General features: G+C 44.3%; 1 protein-coding gene across 3 annotated transcripts in view; it reads right to left on the bottom strand.

Moving 5' to 3' along the window:
• Positions 1-5,957: 5,957 nt before the first annotated feature.
• The window catches only part of C12H8orf58 (chromosome 12 C8orf58 homolog), a 31,534-nt gene continuing 16,179 nt past the window's right edge, over positions 5,958-21,312 (bottom strand). The window contains exons 2-8 of one of the 3 annotated variants that reach the window (XM_060250822.1): positions 20,357-21,042; positions 14,217-14,381; positions 12,993-13,176; positions 12,049-12,161; positions 8,268-8,386; positions 7,328-7,426; positions 5,958-6,270 (exon numbers count right to left, since the gene is read on the bottom strand). In XM_060250822.1, the coding sequence (XP_060106805.1) occupies positions 6,255-6,270; positions 7,328-7,426; positions 8,268-8,386; positions 12,049-12,161; positions 12,993-13,176; positions 14,217-14,381; positions 20,357-21,042 (1,382 nt within the window). In that variant the 3' untranslated portion in view covers positions 5,958-6,254. Of the gene's footprint in view, positions 7,427-8,267; positions 8,387-12,048; positions 12,162-12,992; positions 13,177-14,216; positions 14,382-20,356; positions 21,043-21,312 lie in introns of all 3 variants that reach the window. The other 2 variants (XM_060250823.1, XM_060250824.1) reach the window with 2 other exon arrangements.

The following is a 21,312-nucleotide window of genomic DNA, read 5'->3' on the forward strand; positions in this document are numbered from 1 at the left end:
CGCCTTGCAGACGCGGGAAGTTCTTTTGCCCGGCTTGAAGCTCAACCCGGAAGTGAATGTACCCGGAGTTAAGATTCTGTGCAGGTTTTTGAAAACTGTGCTGGAGGACTCTAGCCCAACGTGTCCGTCCTGATCCCCTCGAATCGTTGGTTCCCAACTTGATTGATCCAGCCAGGCCCCTCTTACTCCTGAAGGCAGCGGGAAGTGAGGGACACGCGCAAAAGGAATTTCCACTATCTGGTTTGGGGCCGGTCACTAGTGCTAAAAATTGGATGTTTGTGTGGCCCTCCAGGCCCTTTCATCTCTCCTTTTAATTTTAATTTTTTTAAACTTTTAATTTGAAGCTTCTCTTTTTTTAGCTTATAACATATCCAAGGATCTCAGCATGCCTCTCCATTTGCCCGTATCCTTGCAACAGTTCTGTAGGTATCTAAAGTGAATATTTTGACAGACAGAACAAAGTAGGAGTCAAGGTGCACCTTTAAGACCAACGAAGTTTTATGCAGAATGTAAGCATGCATACTTCTTCAGACGAGGGGATAGGGTACAAAATAGTACACTATTTTGCCATTTGATCCTTCGTATCAGTTTACATTCGCAGCCCACCATACCCTATCCCCTCGTCTGAAGAAATATGCATGCATACGAAAGCATACATTCTGAATAAAACGTCATTGTTCTTAAAGGTGAAACTTGACTCCTACTTTGTTCTACTGCTTCAGACCAACACAGCTGACCACTTGGATCTATTTTGACAGACAGACGCTCTCCAAGGTCTCAGGACAAAGTATTTCACATCACCTTTTTATTTATTTGCCATCAAGTTGCAGCCAACTTACGATGACTCCAAAGACTATTCAGAGGCAGCAAACGTAGGCTGGACTTCTTTGGTGGTCTCTCATCCAAATATTAAGCAGGACTGACTCTGCTTAGGTTCTGAGATCTGATGAGATCCCACTTACCTGAACTATTTTAACTTATGGATTGAACCTGGGACTTTAAGCATGTAAAACAGATGTTATACCACTGAGCCATGGCCCCTCCCTAAAATAAATATCATGAGACCTCTATAGCTCTGTAGTGGGAAGAGTGTAACATGTCCACATGTAGGTGGTTGGATGGAGTTGGGGTTGCTCTAAGTCAGGGGTGGGGAACCTCCATCTCGAGGGCCGTATACGGGTCACTTGGTGTGGCCCTTGGGGATTGCTGGGCTGAACTGAGCCTTGTGGCAGCCTCCCTGGGGCCTGACTGGCCAGCAAGGATTGTGGGGCCCAGCTGCACTGTGCAGCAGCCTCCCCAGGGCCAGGCAGCGATCACAGGGCCCAGATGTACTGTGCGGCAGCTTCCCTGGAACCTGGCTGGCCAGCAAGAATTGCTGCGGGGCCTGGAAAAGTTACTGTCACAGTTCAGTTTGCACTTGATTATCCCAGATGGTGTGACCTGATATTCTAATGAATGTGTGACCTAGTATGCTAATATTAGGGGATGTGGTCTAATATGCTTTTGAGTTCCTGCTGGGCTTTTTCTACAAAAAAGCCCTGGACCTATGCATTTGCCTAGGGCGGTGGGCCATGTGTGTTTGTGTGCCAGATTAGGCTCTCCCCACATGACTTCAAAAAGAAAAACAATTATTTGCATTAATTTTGTTGGCCTGTATCATTCTCCCTTGGTGGAGCACTGTTTTTTAAGTTGATAATTTTTATGATCCACAAATGATGTTATAAATATCCATATGGCCCTTGGCAGAAAAAAGGTTCCCCTGCCCTAAATCATCTATTATACCAGGGGGCCCACCCACCCACCAGGATAGAGCATCTTGCTTGCATGTAGAAGCAATCCTCAAGAACTCCACCTTAAGCCAAGAGGAAAGATGGAGTATGTTTTAATAAATACATCTCCTGGTAAAAGGAAAGGGAAAGGTCTGTGTGACCCTGGAGAGCACTAGTCTATCAGCATAAACAGTTACGAGCTGGATAATTTATACACAGTGACAGGATTAATCCTAAATCAATGGGATTAGCAGGGTGTAAATCCTGCAACAATGGTCAGTCATAGTATTAGGCTGTTTCCTAAGTAAGTATACCATTCTCCAGTAGGGCCTGGAGATCTCCCATATACAGAGATCAGTTCCCCACCCCTAGAGAAAATGGTAGCTTTGGAGGGTGGAGTTTGACATCACATCTCTGATAAGCAGGCTCCATCCCCAAATCTTCAGGTGGGCAATTCTATTCCTAAATATTTTAAGGTTCCCATAAACCATTCTCAGCATCAGGCCTGTGTTGTAAATTTCTCTCAGCCTCAACAGGTCAGTTTGTACCCACCATGCATTGCACCCCGATGATGTTCTCATAATTAAAATCTAACATCCTGGGTGCATTCACACTGCAATAAGCAATGCATTTTACATCCGGATTTTTTGCTATTCTTAGTTAAAATCCAGATGTAAAACGCAGTAGTTAGTGTAGTGTGAATGTACCCCCTGAGTCTCAGCAAGAAAGGTAAGCTATAAATACAACAAAGAAGTCACTTCCACCAGCCGCCCCCTGCAAAACAAAGAGAGCACTGGTGTAACCTACTTACCTACTGCAATGTGTGTGTTACCAATGGGCTACATTGTGATAACAGCAAATGCCACCAAGTCGCAGCTAACTTCATGATGACCCCGTATTTTGCAGCAAAATAGAGGGCAGCAAAGACACATTCAGAAGTGGTTTGCCACTGCCTGCTTCTGCGTCGTGACAGTAGAAACTTCTCCATTGTCTCCAAAGAGCAGTTGTCACTGATGCTGCTCTAAAAAGAGACAGCCAAAGTGCTAAAAGTAACTGTCAGGAGCAGGGTCATGAAGGGTTCTTGTTCTGGGACCAAGATAGGAATGGACTAGTAATGTGTGTGACGCTGAAGGCCAAATAGCAACTTTAGTATGCGGCCACATGCCGTCATACAGATTTGAAAGAGAGAGAAAAACCCACAATTTTGGAACTGATAAAGAAGAAATGCTTGATATAAAAAGGAGCAGCTTCAAACTGCTGCCCACCCCCCCCCAAAAAAATTGCTGTTGTTCAGTCGCACAGTCAAGTCCGACTCTTTGCGACCCCATGAACAAAGTCATGCCAGGCCCTCCTGTCTTCCATCATCCTCCGAAGTCTGCTCAAATTCGTGCCTAGATAATAACAAGCACTATGCTCATATGGTCAGTTTGGGAAGTATTCCCACTGCTGTTCTCCATTTCTCATTTGAGGTTTGGGGTTTTTGTATCCCATGTCTCCCCAATAGGAACCCAAAGCAGCTTACATCATTATTCTGCCTTCTTCCATTTTATTCTCACAACCACTATCTGGCAGGGCAAGTTAGGCTGAAAGAAATTAACTGATTCAAGGTCATCCAGCAATTCAGCTCTGGGACAAACGAAACACACTGAGACAACTCACATGTTTTAATGTAAAGCATGTTTTACAAAAACAGAGCAAGGAAGAGAAGATAAATTCTTGTGATTTATAGCAACTTACACCCAGTCATTGTGCAAGTGAAGAGGTTACTAAAGTAACCTGTATCACATTCACTAACTGCATGCCAAAATAAATACATTAACAAAACGAATGAGCTAAAAAAAATACAAACCCCCAAAAGTGCTGCTTGTCCTATTTCTTCAGTTTACTGCTCCAGCATTGTCACATTCCAGTCAACCTGCGCTCAGAATATGTAATCCTACCATGGACATTCATCCACTCCAGAAACAGAAGCAGCAAAGCCATCTCAGAAGCAGCAAAGCCAGAACAGTGATTCACACAGAACCACAGAGGGATAGTTTCTTTAAGAGCAGGTAGCTATAATTCTGACACACTCCAGGTGGGAGGCAGGAGTTGATCTTTATCAGTTATAAGGGTGATGTGTCTCCTCTATTTAAACTCAGAAAAGTGTGTTTTAGGTAATCAGGAAATGCTGCTGTAGAGACCAGAAACATCTGCCTATGAAAAGTTGGAATTTTAAGCAGACTGGGTGACATTGGCGAAACAGGTATCACACTTTCTTACCAGCACTGCTCCTATGCTAGGTATGCGACTATTCTTCAGGAACATTCTGGTGCCCACAGCTGTTGACTACAGATTAAAAATGTGGCTCTGTGGTGACCAAACTAGAACAGCCCTGAATGCTTAGAGAGTAGCCCTAGGCAGACTCTGCTCACTGGAGCACCTGCAGATGGCCCTATGTAGCCTCCCCTTCTGATAGCTGCCACTGTGTATCCAACTACACACTGGGATAATTTTTACCTCCTTTCACTATTTTATAAGGTATCTTGGGGCATTCTTTATGTATATGCTGACAGCAGCAAGACTAATATTTGCAGCAAAATAGAGGGCAGCAAAGTGTCCAAACTTGATAGAGTGGAGAAGTAAACTGCAGATATTTTTTTGAGCCGGAACACACAGGAACAGAGTTCCAGCTGGGTTAGTGTCAGAGAGTGTGGCCTAATATGAAACTGAGTTCCTGCTGAGCTTTTTCTACAAAACAAAAGGCCTGTGAGAAACAATGGTGACATCAGTGGGTGTAGCCTAATATGCAAATGACTTCCTGCTGGGTTTTTCCTACCAAAAAAAGCCCTGAACTGAATGAATATGCAACAATGGCAAAGCTAACATCTCTCATACATAATAGATTTATTTCAGAATTTCAAGAAAAATGGGAAGTTTTTAAATTATATAGCTGAAAATCAAGAACATTAAATTGAGAATGATAGAAAAAAAAATTAGGTTAGCACATGCTTTATAACAAAAATGTTATTAGATACGAAGACAGATGGGAAAATAGGAAAGGTAATTAAATAGAAGTGAAATATTAATATTAAAAAGTAAAGTTAAGCGAGTTCTATATAAGGTAGCTAAACGTATGGTTTATAAATGAGTATAATTTGTATGTATTGAAATTTTAAAAAAATTAGAAGGAACTTGGTCTTGATTTCAGCATTATCCTGGCAAGGAAATAAAAGAACTCTCCCGTGGGGCTGCTGTGACTGCAAAGCAGCTACGTGGTGTTGTGCAGGTAATCAGCCAGTAGGAAGAAAACACTGTTTGTTCAACTGCCATCATGTTTCAATCCAGTCTTACTGTGGCTGGCAGTGCAAACCTAAGCCAAGTTGCACCCTTCTCAAAGCATTTACTTCAGTGGATTTTGAAGGCTGTAACTCTGTTTAGGATTTCACTGTTAACAGAGAACTTTACAAAACACACACCAGATGTCCACAGTAAGCCTCTTGTTTGTGGCGGGTGGAAGACATGCTTTGATCTGGCAAGCAACATCTGAGGCGGCCTGGAGAGGTAAACCCAGCAGTCCAGCAATGTTTATTGTACATCAAATAGGAAGGAGGTAGCAGGGAGAGGATAATCAAACATCAAATGTAAGGAGCCTTGCCTAAACTCCATTCCAGAGTGTGTTTATACAGGAGTCTATTGCCAAGCTCAGATAAAGTGCATATCACACTGCTGTTCTGGAGAATTTCAGCATTCCTCTTTGGAAGATCTTCATATTCATTCTAGTGGGGATTCACTCACTGCATCTAAAGAAGCAGGCTTTAGTTCACAAATGCCCATGCCGGCATAAAATGGTTAATTTTTAAGGTGCCACAAGATCCTACTTAATTTTAACTGCAACGGTCTAACACACAATCCCAGAGGGGTAGCTAGCTACAACATGAAGTTAACCATGCTCCAGTGCCTGACAAACTCTGGTGGAAGATCTTTGAACCAGGGCAATGCTCCCCACAACTACCAATATGTCAGGTAGACGGTTAGGGGGGCTGAATCCCAATGAGCTAATTTTGCTATGTATAGGGTGAGCTTTCAGAAATGCAACCTCTCCCTGCAAGCCTTCATTCTAGGAAAAGGTTTATTACTTAATTCATCTCAAAGTATCCTCTGGTTTCAAAACCAGCTTCTTTCCAACATTATTTGCAAAGGAGGATGTTTAAAAAAAAGACTCTAAATTTTATTTTCATTTTAGATACTTTGAAAATACAGCGACTGCCTAGTATATACACAATACATGCGATCATTAGGTCATATACAGAACTCATATGGTTACATACACAAAGAAAAGATCAGGAGTGTCAATCTGTTTAACAAGAAAAAAATATCATGGGCACACACAACCAATAAGTTATTTCACATTCTGCAACACAGGGATTTCCTGGTAGAGAAGAAAAGAGAAAGTTTTCTCATCTCCTGTCCGAGCCGCTTGCCTGTGCACAGCTCACATAAGCCTTATATGTTCACAGCCCTACAAGTCAATAAGAAAGCTGCTTCAAATCTCAGCATAACATAAAGATGGGAAAGGACCCACTCTTGGTACAAAAACATACAGTACAGGAAATGCTAAGTGAACCAGGGAAGGGGGATGTATATGAGCCAGACCTAATACTGGCTTGAGAATCAGCCTCAGAGTAGCCTGTCCCAAAGCACAGAGGGGAAAAACAGTGGAATTGGGTTGGTCTAATACTAAGGGCTAAACTGCAGAAAACATTTAACAAGCCAAGTCCAGATTCCCGTGTTTTGGAGCTGCATGTGCAGATGCAAAAGGGGAGGAATAATTCCCCTCTGCATCATTGTGGCTCAGGAAAATGGCACAGGGAAAGGCAGGGGACCTTCCTCCCTGTCCACCATGGCCCCAAGCCCAATGGGGCCATGCAGAGTTTATATGGGTGTTCCCCACAGCTGCTGCATAGCTGCAGAGTTGCATCTGGGAAATCTGGACCCAACTCAGTAAAAATGTCTTATGTAGTTTGGCCCTAAGACTCAGTGCAGATGTAATGCTGACTCCCTGGCTAAGTGGGGCATATAAATTGGAAGCCAATTTCATATTCCTGTAGTTTGCGTTGTTATATACAGCCATTAGATTCCTGCATTCCCAGGAATTGTAAACCCATTCAACTCATGTTTTTTGTTGACCAGGATTTTCTTTACTCCATATGTAATGCAAAAGAACTATAACTGATAGAAAGGAAGACTGGAAATTGTTCTTGAGGAAGGAGGAACGCAGAGAGTCCACTTCTGGTGTAGTTTGTGGGAAACCAGTGTTTCTCCTGCACTAGACCAAAGAGAATCTTCTTGTACCATGAGGCTTGTGAATTTTGACTTTTGCCAAGGAAAGACTGCCGAGTCCAAGCCTATCCATCCGTAATCACAGAAGGTAGGGCTCTTGTTTCTGAATTCTTAGTAGCGAGACACTCTCCTCATTTCTGTCCTGCTGCAGGGGATTTAAATTCCACAGAAGGAGGGAAGGTTCCTTAGCTGCTCATAACTTTGCAGACAAATCCATCATATCTGCTTGGTCTCACCGCATAGGAAAATGTTTTGATAGGCGTTTCTTTGCCCCCAGAGTGGGCAGAAAACGCCTCCTGGGGTGAAGTTCTTGTTTGTCTGATACATCATCCGTTCTGTAAGGGAAGTCAGAAAGGGGGATCAGGTTGGAGACTTCCCATGGAAGGAAGGAAGACCCAGTAGGACCTTTGAGGGGAAAAAACCCATCATTTCAACATCCATTTCATTTTTATCACATACTTCCTCTGAGAAGCTCAGGATGGCACACATGGTTCTCCCTTTTCCATTTTATTCTCAGGTCCAAACATTACAGCACATTGACATTCTCTGCTGGATTCACAGCTATGCTGCCAAACAGCTATTAGCAGAGTTTCTTCCCCTTCATCTGGGGAAGCAGTAAAACTAAGTTCCTTCCAAATAATTAAAAAATTACGCTGAACAAGATCACATGAATTCCCAGCAAAGTCCAGGCCTCAATGGAGGAACACAGGTCTGGTTGCAATTCAAACCATAGATCCATCAATCTGTTCCTTTCCCAGATTTTTGGCTCACCCCCACCCTACTGCAGTAAGCAGGACTCTACATGTGTCAAACAGCAAATGGGAAGCAGTGAAAGAGCCAGAGCTGCCTTGTTACTTGATTCAACAGCTGCTTTTGAAAGGATAAAGGAAAGATGAGAACCCTTACTATCATGGGGCAGCAAAAAATACTTCTCAAAAAAGGAAAATTAGAGTTTGTTTCATAATCTTCCATCGGTGGCAATCATTATAGTGGGAGGGAGGAGGGGGACATACAACTAACGAGCAATCTGGAAAACTTTTAAAAGTTAGCATTCTGCCTCTTGAGCCAACCAGTCTTATCAACAAAAACAGGCTGCAAGGAACCAGGAAAGACTCTGGTCAGCTTGACAGCACAGTTCTGATGAGTCTCTCAGGTCACCTCTCAGGAGAGCCTTACCTAGACCATCTGCCGCTGGGGGCACCCTCACCAAATGGGGTCTGCTCGTTGGTCTGCACAGATTTCCTTTTCATTCTGTTTATCAGCACTTTGACTTTGCCCCAGTGTGAGTGTTCATTCTGAAAGAGAGACAGAGCGATGAAGCGAAAGCAACTGTACAGGGAGGCAACAGTAGGCAAACAATGGCAGAGCGCTGTGGTTGGCAATTCCAAAACTTCCAAAGGACATCTGCCAGTGGTAGAGCACATACTTTTGCAGCAGATGATCCTATGTTCAACCCCAGATAACAGCTACTGGGAAAGGTCTTTCTCTGCTTAAGACTCTGGAAAACATCTGCCTGCGAGAATAGGCAATATTCATTCATACTTATTTCCTTTTGGTCTAGGCCAGTAATACTCAGTGACTCGAAAATCACATGTGACATGTCGCATGTGGCTCTTCTGAACACCATTTCCCAAAGAATGTGGGAAAGGCCAGTAGGGCCTATGGTGAGCAGGTGGTTTTGCACTATAAAACAGCTGCTACCAGAAGGACTGAGGGACTGTGGCTTGGAGTACGAGCCTTGCTTTGCATGCAGAAGGTCCCAGGTTCAGTCCCTGGCATCTCCAGTTAATATGGACCAGGCAGAAGGTGATTAGAAAGACCTCTGCTTGAGATCCTGGAGAGCTGCTGCCAGTCTGAGTAGACAATACCGACCTTGATGGGGCAATGGACTGATTCAGTATAAGGCAGCTTCAAGGATTAGAGCTGGGTGTGGGTCAGGGATGGATGTAAAGGGCCCCTCCTCTCTTACTACCCTTCTTCTCAGGCTCTGTGTTCTCATCCCAGCACCTGAATGGCAGTCAGGAGTGCAGCAAGCTGGCCACAGAGAAAAGAGTAAAACCACCACCATAGCAGCCACTCAAGAAAAGAGCAAGTGGGCCACAGCAGGGGTGCTGAAGATTTTACTCCCTTTCTCCACAGCCAGCACACTCTAATCCAGGCACCTTATCGATCTTTCGTCTAAGCTAGTGCGTTGTGCTGAGGAGAAAGAGAGAAGACAGAGAGGGAAGCCTTACTCCAGATACACAAAGGTTGGCTAAGGTTCAACAGTGACACAGAGGTACATGCTCAGATGCACTTTAGTAACTGAAAAGGTTACAGTCATATTTTATATTGTTTTGTGTGCATGTCTTTAGGGGCAGTGCATATGGCACAGAGCACTCGTGTGACACTTTTGGTTGATGGTAAATATGAATGTGGCTGTCACTGAACAGCAGAGCAAGTACCGCATGGGCCTCTAACAGTTTAATCCATAGCTTTAAAAAGAGACTAGGCCAAATTTCTGGTACACAGTCAGCTGTGTGTAGACACAGGCAGAGAGTGTTCTCTCCCCTCCTCCCTGTGACACAAGTCTACAAGACTGATTAAAGGCAATTAAGAGTAGTAACAACATTCAGTGTAATACAGATGATGCCAATCATGACTGCTGTGGGACAGGATCCCTTAGATTAGCTCAAAGAAAGGAGGAACAAACAGACAAGCCTTAAACTATCAGATAAGACTCTTCTCGCATATTCCTGTGTGGAAGACACTATGGAAGCTGAACCTGTTGAGCTTCTCCATTGAAATGCTATACAATGAAAGAATAGGCCTCCCACGGTATGGAAGATGCTTATCAAGAGCTTATGCCATGAAACTAAGACCCAGGGGGCTCCTTCCTCCTCCTATCCTTTGTTTCCAGCTTGCTTAAAAAACAGGTGCCATTCAAAAAGGACTGGAAGACAGAAGAGGGAAGACACATGGTCTTAGGTCTGAACCTCAAAGCCAATATGCAATATTAGGAAGGTGGGCCTTTAAGATTTTGTACTCAGAACACTATCATCAAGGACACAGAGAAAGCAATATTAGGGAGCATGCAAAACAGGATTTAGGACTTGCATGAAACACTATTTAAATCACTGGCATACACAGTTGTGATTATTTTGCCCTCTCATAGAATCAGAGTTGGAAGGGACCTCCAGGTTCATCTTCAGGTCCAACCCTCCTGCAGAAAAATTGCTGCCTGACCCCAAGGTGATGATCAGCATTTCCTTGGGCATGTAGGGAAAGGCCATGAGAACTAAGCACTGATGCAACCCTTCCTGCCCTCCCTCTCATGATCTGTGCCTAAGTTCATAGAATCCACATTGCTGTCAGATGGCCATCTAACCTCTGTTTAAAAAGAGCCCACCACCTCTCTAGGAAGCCTGTTCCACTGAGGAACCACTCTGTCAGGAAGTTCCTCCTAACGTTTAGGCAAAACCTTTTTGATTTAATTTAAACCTGTTGGTTCTGGTCCGACATTTTGGGGCAAGAGAAAACAACACACCATCCTCTGTATGACAGCCCTTCAAGATGGTAATCATATCAAACCTTGAAGATGGTAATCATATCTCCTCTCCGTCATTTCCTCTCCAGGCTAAACATACTGAACTCCTTCAACTTTTCCTCATAAAGCTTGGTCTCCAGACCCCTCACTATCTTTGTTGGCCTCCTCTGAACACATTCCAGCTTGTCAACATCCTTCTTAAATTTTGGTGTTCAAAACTAAACACAATACTCTAGGTGAGGGTCTAACCAGAGCAGAGTAAAGCAATACCATCACTTTTGTGTGCTCTGGACACTAGACTTCTGTTGATACAACCCAAAATTGCAATTGCCTTCTTAGCTACCATATCACACTGCTGAGTCATGTTCAGTGAATCGTCTACTAGAATTCCCTCTATTCCTTCAGCCAAATCATTTATAAATTCTTTTTCCTCTTCTTGAAGATGAGAACAACATTTGCTTTCACCCAGTCTTCTGGCGTATCACCCGTTCTCCAAGAACATTCAAAAATAATGGCCAGCGGCTCAGAAATTACATCCACAAGTCACTTTAAAAAGTTGCTTTAAAAGGTTTAAAAAACTTGCAGATAAGTGCATCAAAGGCTCTTATCCAGGAAAAATTCTGAGGCACTAGTTTAAGGGCTGCCAGACCCCCTGGTATGGGCAAAGGTCTCCCACTTTCAGGAACTCCCCCCACACACACAATTGCCCCTTTTTACCTTTGAAAAGCTGGAAATAACTAATGTGTCTACATAACATGGAAGTGACGTGGGGACATTGGGCAGTGACACTCGGGCTTTTGGGCAAAACTCTATGATATGGAGCTAATTCTACCATAGAGTTTTGCCCCATACATCCCAGAGAATGAGTTGTTGCGATGCTGCTCCCCATTCCTGGAAAAGTCCCTCCCACATCTGCCAGCACAGCATTGGGACCTGGCAACCCTAACCAGTTGCTGGAAAGCAACAACAGAGGAGGGTTGGGCTAGCCCTGTGCAGCCAAAGAAGGCAAGACATAGAGGCCAATGTGTAAGGTTGCCAGTTGCAGGTTGGGAAATACCTGGAGATTTTGGGGGTGGAGCTTGAGGAGAGTGGACTCTGGAGAAGGGAGAAACTTCAATGGCGTTTACAGCCATACAGTCCACCTTCCAATCTCTGTTGCCTGGGGATTAATGGCAATCTCTGGAGTTCTCCAGCCAGCACCTAGGAGTTGGCAACCCTATCAATGTGGGAAATAGGCTTCAGAACTAGATGGACCATTATTGATCAGGTTCAGTTTGAGTCTTGTATTCTTACAACATATCCGTGTTTTTGATGAGGCATTAATCATGGCTCTCCAAGGTCAATTCAAACCCATCTCATAGAAAAAGGAAAAATACTCCTGTGTTGTAAAACACAGGCAGGACATCTAGAAATAACTGTGGAATAGTTTACCTTGAGCTTCATGCCTGGTGGCAAAGTACGGGAGCCTCCATCTGGTTGATCCAACAAGTTGGGTGAGCTGGAGAAGCGTGCTGCAGCCTTCCCAGATTGGTCAGGCTTGCTCTCTGGTGGGAGAGAAGAGATAATTCAATACAACTAAGCCCTCAGGCTGTAACTGAAATACTCAAGGGTGGGTAGAAGCCTAGTGCTGCAGTTAGCTGCTGCTCCAGTCTTTGCATGAAAGAGGGGGTTACACTTTTACCCTCCCCTCCAGCCTAAGTGACATTTGAAGGTCAAGAGGAGCATCCAAGTCCTGCATGTCTCTCTTTTCCTTTCTTGGTTCTCTTAGATCTCCTTCTTTGCTTTATTCTTCTTGGGCCTTTTCAAGAACACATGCTAATAGCCAGAAGATGGAAAGCACAAAGGCCTTAGGGACAAGCCCACAACCCACCTGGGTTTTTGTGACTTTTGCTGCAGAGTGTGGTCCACTAAATGATTACAAACTACTGGTAGCTTCCTACCACCCTGAGAGTAGCTGCAGCCTTCATATACAGGGCAGGATCTATAGGGGGGCAGAAGCTTAGAGAGAGAACAAAGTGAAATAGGACAGATTCTATATAAGCTGCCCTGAGCTTCTTGGAGGAAGGGCAGGGTAGAAATCAAATAAAATCCTATTTTGCAGTGTGTGTGCGCACGTGTGCTTGCAAGCGTGTGCACATATGCATGCACAGGCTTCAAACTACTAATGCAACAAAATAAAATGCTTTTTCAAAGTCTACTATAAGATGAATGTGAAACTAAGAATAACTACACAAGGACAGCCACCTGGTTCAAGAAGTTTCTAGGAGAAAGCACGTGTACGTTCTAGAGACCATGGCCTACTATGGAGGCTGACTGGAAGACTCATGCCTGAAAGATGGTACATAGGGCCATTCAGGCTAAAACCAGCTACTCACCTGAGTGATGGACTGGGCTCACCACCACATGCGTGTCAGAAGCAGAGCGTGCTCGGAAATGGTGGGGATAGTAGGAGCTTGGTGAATAGGGACTTTCCTCCATCTCTGTACCTGCTTGACACCCAGGTGGAGGTTCTGTCCCTGTCAGCCTCAGCTCTTCAGGAGTTTCTTCAGAAAGGCCATCCTATTGAAGAAAAAGGGATTTGAATTGGGGCTAGAACTATTCCAGGCACCAAGTAGGGCTGAATAAATTTCATTTAAACTTGCACAGAGAGTGATGAGGATGGTGCAGAATCTGGACATCACCAAAACATCATCCTTCAAATTAACCTTAGGGTGCACAGCATAAATCCTGTTCCCCAGTATGGGAAGGCTACCCACTTCTCTCTCTCTCTATCATTTAGCACAGCTCCCGATATTATATTTTTATAGAGTTAGGGCTGCCATGCCAGTTAATTCATTAGTTAAATCATGTCAGCTGCTTGCCTTTTATTTAACCATGGCCAAACATTGCAAGAAGCCAAGAATGCCACTAAGCAGTTTCCCACTTTAGGCTACAGAGCCCCTGCCTGAAAGGGAGCCTTTCTACAACTTTAGCAGCTCTGTTGGAATAAGGCTCCCTAGGCTGGAGAAAGACTTCCAATCATGCTCAGTGGAATGGTAGGATATTGGCCATGGCAGGTGGCAGATGGTCTCTTTCATTTTGTGACAGTGTTGTTAATGAGAACAGGAGGGAGGGATGCTTACCCCCTAAATCTGCATTTACAAATCTAGTGGGGTAGCAAAACATTTCTGTTTGCCAACTGCTCAATGTTCAGGCAGCTCTAAAACAGAAAAAATTGACTAGAAACATATTTTAAGTGCAGCTACATCCCCCAAAATGTGGTTTTTTAAATGGTTGCTGTTAGTTTGTTTTATTTCTGGTTGTTTCAATTGTACACCAACTTTTGGTGTGCCAGGATCAAAGCCAAACTGTTCAGAACATTTCTAGAAATCTTACCAGTTTCATGGCTATTTTTTAAAGAGCTTGGTTTTTTTTCTGTTTCACAAGAATTTGTTATTTTTGTGATTGGCATAAATATCAAGCCTCTTGCAATTATGGCATCTTTGTCATTTGCTCATGCTTTTAAATAAAATACTTGGCCATTATTTGACAGGACAATTGATGCCATATCAGTTTCAGTAGGATTTGCTTCCCAGTCTTGTCTCCATCTGCTCCCTTACATTCTCAGATTCCTGAGCTCGCAGCCGGCACTCCATGATCTGATGCTGATACTGAAGCCGCTGGTTGGCCCTCTGCAGTTGGGCGATTTTCTCCAGCATCTGGCAGATGTGCTCCAAGTACCTCAAGCCCTGCCCAGGCATGGTAAGCGAAGGCTCATCCTGTACCTAGGGAAAAGCAAGCATTGCATGGCATCAGAGAACACATAAAGAAGCAGGATAGGGAAGAATATCCCCAGAAGTTATCTGGTGACTGACTTCCAGATTGTCAGCCTCTCTACATCCACAGAGAGGCAATACCAAGAAGAAGAAAAATTCAGTACTAAGTGAGAGTTCAGAGCCAGCCAGAGGGCAGTGATTGCTAAAGGTCTCCTTCCTTGAGGCAAGATACAGTGACTACCCCAGACATAAAGATGCCGTAGTTCGTCCGCAACCCAGATATTCCCACTTTGCTTCTAAATCAGGGAATGAGGCACTCCTTCCTGACTTCTCCTTCCTCCTTTCTTTATCAGACATGCAGCACATCTCCTTGCTACAGCAAGTTGGGGAGGAAGGAAATGGTTGGGGAAAAGTGCTGCAGTGACAGAGCTTCCCATTTAAGTCATGAAAATGGTTGTGGGTGGTGAGGGAAAGAATTCTCCAGCCTCCAACCTTACTAATCTATCTACCCCAGCAGGGAGCAGCTGCAGTGTGGGGCCATGCCAAAGACCACCAATATCACTTGACTGAATTTTAACACCATCACTTTCTGCTATTGTGGCAACCCATGGCTACAAAAAAAAGACGCAAAAAGCACAAAACATTGTTCTGGACTGTACCACTGTGGGAATGAAGTGTTCCACAGGGGTAGAAATCTCTACATTGGTGTGGGGGGGGGGACAATCAAACACATGGATTAGACTGACTTTCTTGACATTCTAGCAAAAGTCAGGGATTCTTTTTAAAATATGGAGGAGCATTCAGTTGTGCAACCCTACACCTATGCGGTACTGGACAGGAACAATTTTACTATATGATGAGCTGGGTGTCCATGCCAGATGTACAACATAAAGAAACCCTCTATCAGCCATACAGACTGGGTGTGTGCAGCCCAGACATAGTCCAATGCGTCTTTGACTCAGGGCATCCCTAGTTAATATCCTGAGAACTTCAGCTGAAGCAACTCAGCTTAGCACATGTAAGCAGGTATGTTTAATACAAGCCAGGTTGTGGATCACCAAGAACCTCTGCTTTCTGTTTAAAAAATTAAACATATTTCCAGACCTCTTGATCATAATACTTTGAAAATAACTAGCTAGCACTTACAGAACAGGAAGCTTTGAGGTAAGTTTCTTTCATCTTCCCAGGCGCTTCCACTTCTAATTACTTAATATCTTGCCTACCTTGCATGCATCTCCACCCTGATACTACTAATACTGCAAGAGCTCATCTGTTGAGACTTTCAATCCACTTTCAATGCACCTTCCAACTGGATTATAGTGTGTGAACTGGAAAAGTGTATTGAAAGTGCATTGTTTAGTGTGTGTGATCACAGCCCTTGCATTGTGATGTAATACAGTTACTATGTATTAATTCACTAACATTTATTTTGGAACCAGACTATCAATAGCCAGGGCTAAGAGTACAGCACATTATAGAATTGTCAATCCCCAACTGGGAGTAGGGGGATCTCCTGGTTTGGAGGTCCTCCACTTACATCTGGGTAATCTGAAAGGGGAAGGGAGGAAATGTCTGCTAGGCACTTCATTATTCCCTATGGAAACCGGTTCCCAAAAGGTATAATGGAGTATCCATGGATATCTGGGGTTCCAGGGGGGTTGTTTTTGAGGTAAAGGCACCAAATTATCATCACAGCATCCGGTGCATCTTCTGAAAACATCCTCCAAGTTTCAAAAAGATTGGGCCAGGGGGTCCAATTCTATGAGCCCCAAAAGAAGGTGCCCCTATCCTCCATTATTTCCAAATGGAGGGAAGACATTTAAAAGGTATGCACAGTCCGTTTAAATGTGATGGTCAGAACTCCCTTTGGAATTCAATTGCGCTTGTCACAACCTTGCTCCTGGCTCCATCCCCAAAATCCCCAAATATTTATTGATTTGGACCTAGCAACCCTAGCACATTATCTCCTGAACTCCTCCTATATTCACAACACTGTCCCAGCCTGTTGTGCTCATTCTTTGATGGCCCAGGTATAAAACGTGCATGGACTGCCAATCCATTTCCTGGCCTGTCCATCCATTTCCTGCAACACCAAGGCCACTTCAAACTTCTGTTCTACAGCCGGGGAACAACCCCATGTTTGTGCCAAGCGGCACATCCCTCGCTCTTCTTCAGCAGCCTTACAGCACAGCCAGCTACTCCAGAAGTACATGCACAGCCAGGGTACAAACTACATGACATTGGTTGTATTGCAGACTTTCCAAGGCTTGGGGCTAGAAAAGCGCCCCATAACTAAGCCAGGGGAGGCTGAGCACTGGAAAAGTCTGAGCAACAGCAACAGGAAGACATCTTTCCTGCCCTTTGCTGAGTGGGCAATGACTTTGGAGCAAAAGGGCCAGTACCAGTGCTACACCAGTAATTGAAAGGGCATTTTCAATTGTGCTGCTATTACTGGCTGCATTGTAGAAGAAACAGTTTCTACTACAGAATTGAGTAAGGCTGTGATGATACAGACGGTATATTAAGAGGAATGGATACTGTAGCTATGGTATACTGAATGCATGGAATAGGGTGTAGGTCATATTATATGTCCTGGGTCTAGGGAAACACATCATAGTGTCTATATGTGTGTGTGCAGCACATGCACAATCTATGACTGTGGGAATTGAATGGACAGTTCTCGTCTCCACAATCATTACTGTAGAACTCTATAATCACCTGATAGATAAGATGGGAGCTGATCATATTATCAAACATGGAAACCATCCACTCGGTTGCATGAATCATACTGGTGATTTAGTCAACATTTAGGGGGACTGAAACATCCAAGCAGCCTTCATCACAGGATGCTGTGCTACTCAGAGAAGGGGTTCTGGAAAAGCCTCGGGGGCTCTTTCAAATTTTACCAGTAATATGCCTGATATCTGGACCAAAGCAGGTGGTGCCATCAGTACTCAGCTAAGTGACAGAGTTAGGAGTTGGAATGGATGGGGCAGATACCTCCAAAACATCAGATGATGCTCCAGATTGAGTATGCTCCTTCTTTCTGACTCAGCTCTCACTATCATTGATTCACATGTACCTGTGGCAATTGGTCAGTTCTGAGTGTGGTTAGGATGGAGGCTGTTTATCAGCTGACTGCTTCTCAGCCCCCAGGGCTTTTGTCTGCATGGGAGATGTAGAAGCTATTTGTTCAGCCTGGCTCTGGCATCTGAGCACAATGGAGGTAATTTTTCAGCACAATGCAGCTGAGCGGATGGGGGAATGGATGAATCATTTTTACGGGGTGACACAGCAGGACCTTGGGGACTGGAGCTGTGGTTCCTCAAAGACAGTCTCACAACTGGCACAATTGGAGGAGTCACATTTATGGCTTTTTCCTAAACAAAAGGTAGAGTTCATGGCCCTCAGAAACTGATAGTTTTACTACACAGCCGAGTCACAGCACTTTTTGAAACAGGACTGCTTTTTCCTGATGCTACACCTGATCTCAGCCAAAAGGTTTTCCCATTAACTTGTTAAAGCTAGAAAAGGGCAGAGGGAATAGTAGCACATATAAATGTTATACACACACTTTACAATATGCAGAGTACAAAGGAAGAATATACATTCTAACAGGGCTTTCTTTCTTTTTGTTAAAGCAGGAATGCACAGGAACACAGTTCCGGCTGGCTTGGCATCAGGGGGGGGGGGGGTGTCCTAATATGCAAATGAGTTCCCGCTGGGCTATTTCTACAAAAAAAGCCCTGCATTCTAACAGTTGAAGCAAAAAAAACCCAGAATGAGATGAGAGGTTCTCTGGAAGACTACCATAGAAGGGAGGACTGAGCACTCACTCCTCTATAACAGTGATGGGAGGGAGGGGTTTGAGCACCAGTTCTTCGGCTAGAGCTCTAGAATTTTTGAAAACCAACTTCAGCACCAGTACAGAACTTGTAACATGGAATTGTACAGAAGCAAATTGACAGGAACATCTACTGCACTGCAAACCAGACAAAGAGTTGTGGAGAACTAAACAAAAGTCTGAAAGAGGCCGTTACTACACACTCCATCCTCTGCAAATGGCAGTTATCTCTTTTCTGTAAAAGGTACAGAAATACAGATTGTCTGAGTAATCTGTACCTACATTGAAGTAGGATTTAAGAGCCTTGGTACTATGTGTAAGAGACAAGAACTCAGAAAAGCTCACACCCATGGCATTCCATTCACTCTAGCATCATCTCTCCCCCTGCCACCAAGATACTTGCATCAGATCCCTACACAGAAATATTTCTCCCTGCTTCATCATCACAGCCAGAAGCCTTGAAGTTGCCCAATGCACATGGCAGTGGGGGTGGGGAGAGACCTGGCTCCAGAAATCTCAACATTGTTCTCCCAAGAAAAATCTTACTATCCAAATAAGCAACCCCCTCCACAGCCTCTTGGAGGATTAGGAAACTGGACATTAGACGAATTAGGAAACTGGACATTAGAAGAACTATCCATCAGCTTTTTCTCCCAGAGCTGCAGGGGCCCTAAGCCTTGTCATTCAAAGTTGCTCTTTGAAACAGAGGTAGGATTGGGAGGGGGGAATGGATCTGATTGGAAAGGGGTCAGCAAGTCATCAAACCCCTGTTCACTGCCCCACTTCCACCTACTACTCAACTGGCAGGGAAATACATTAAGAAGTTATGAGACACTAGAAACAATAATCCCATTTTTTATTCCCAGTGTCCAAGAGAACTGAAGGGTGCTACAATCTCTCAACTCGAAAGAATTTCTGCAAGTTTTACAACTCAGATATTAAAATACCTGGACAGTTGCCCAAACACTACAAATTGTGCACCCAGTGAGCTGCTTTTAAACAGCCAATTTAGTATTTTCTGTTCAAAGAATCAAGGAAGGGTATTAAGAAGAGGATTCAATATCCTTTTGCCAGCTAGCCATAGGAAGCCAATAATCAATTCATGCAATTCAAAGACCATCAGGTACATCATCTCAGTATTCCTCACAGCTTTGTAAAATAGGTCAGTTCTGTCTCCATGAGGGTTAGGAATTCTTTGATGGCTAGCTAGCAAATTCTGGCTATGGATAAGGACTGCACCACCCACACATATTACAATGCAGTTTTATACAGGTTTACTCAAAATTAAGTCCTTCAGCTGCACTCCCATGCACAACTGATTTGAGAATAAATGCAAATGAATTTAAGCCTCATTCCAAACAATGTGCACAGGATCGGACCACTAGTTATTGCACTGAACCAACTTATAGACTCCCTTCTCAGCCTTTTTAACTGCATCTTGCAATCTACTGCAACCAACTACATTTAATTCTGGGGCTTTCAGATAACTGGCCTTTTGCTTTAGGCTTCAGTTACCAGATATATTAATAGCTACGTAGGCAACTAGAACCCAGATGAATCACGGTCTGGATTCCATGTGAGATTTTACAGTCTGTTCCTCCCACTTACAACCAGGTCAGGAGAGAGAAAGAGTGTTTACACCACTGAAGGGCAAGGACAGCACGACATTCCAGCAAAAGGCAATTATTCAAGCTATCATCTTATGGGAAATACAATTCATTCCACCCTATGAAACTACCTCGCCTTGCCAGTGGGAGGAGAGGTTAAGTCACTGCCAGAGAGCATGTGATATCTATGCAGTCATGTCCCTGGCTATCAACCTTGTCATTTTAAAAATCCTTATTGCATCAGAAGGGCTCCTAGAACAAGGTTGCCCCTAACATGAAGAAATCACTGCAAAATTTTTTGGGGAAATGAATTCCAGTGAAATAATGTGTGTTGTAGCAACATTACACAACCAAAGGAATCTTGTGGTTCTGTAAAGACTGTTACTATTACAGAACAAGCTTTTGTATGTAACAATAGATCTGGTTGCCTTTTAAGGTGTCACAAGATTCTTCTTCCCGTTCTGGGGAAATAGAAGCTATATGCGCCCAGGCCACACTTAGCCACAGAATAGCTTTGTTCCTCTACCACTTACCACTGCTTCCATGTGCTGTTCTGCAGGAGCATTGCAGCCAGAGGTGGTGCTACGGTACCCTCCACAAGCAGCTCCCACAACACCATCAACACTCGCAGGCTGGTGTATGCAATAGGCCTTCAGCCTCTCCAAGTCCAGGAGGCTGCGGGGTCTCTGGCTGAGCTGTCTTGGTGACCGGCCAGGCAACCGGTGTTTCTGTGATCGTTGCACAACCTGGGCTAGTTTCTTGCTGACAGACAGGTTCCGCTGATAGGGTCGATCTTGGCTGGGATCTGGTTCTGCTTGCTCTTCCGCTTCGGGGCTGCTGTCATGGGATACCACAGTGGCACAGTCCTTTGCCAAAGGCTGGAAGCCATCCATACAGTCCAAGCTAAAGCTCTTTTCAGAATCCACAGGTGTGGAGGGAGAGTGATCGCTGCTGGCCATTTCCACGCCAGAGTCCTCTGATTCAGACTTCAAGAGCCTCCCACTGGTGGGTATGAAGCCCAGCTGGTGGTTCAAACCCTTGTGGGGAAGAAGCTCTGTTGGCGACCCAGCCTCACCCCATCTGTCCATTTCACTGCTTATCTTGTCATCCAGCTTCAACTTGAGAGAACACTCCCTGGGAGACTGAGGATCTTGCAGATTCCGGTACATGCTGACTGAAGTCAGCACCACAGAGCTCTCTAATGGTTTCCACGCTCCATCTGCAACTCAGAAAGGAAGCATGCTGAGTTAGAGGTAAGCCATCCCCATTCCTCAGAGAACAGAAGTCCAACACCTGAAACTATGCAAATATGTTACCTAACTTGTAGGTAGCCCCTCCCCGGGCCACTCCCCTTTCCCCAAAGCTCTGCTTACTCCTTCAAACCACCAGCTCCAGAGGAAATGTACTGCTTGCCACATATGCATTCCAAGAATATTCCTCACAGGTCTGTGATTCAGGAAGGAGGCGCCTTTCTCTTTAGAAAAAGCAG

The sequence above is a fragment of the Heteronotia binoei genome, chromosome 12 (assembly GCF_032191835.1).
Source record: "Heteronotia binoei isolate CCM8104 ecotype False Entrance Well chromosome 12, APGP_CSIRO_Hbin_v1, whole genome shotgun sequence".
Classification (NCBI taxonomy): domain Eukaryota; kingdom Metazoa; phylum Chordata; class Lepidosauria; order Squamata; family Gekkonidae; genus Heteronotia; species Heteronotia binoei.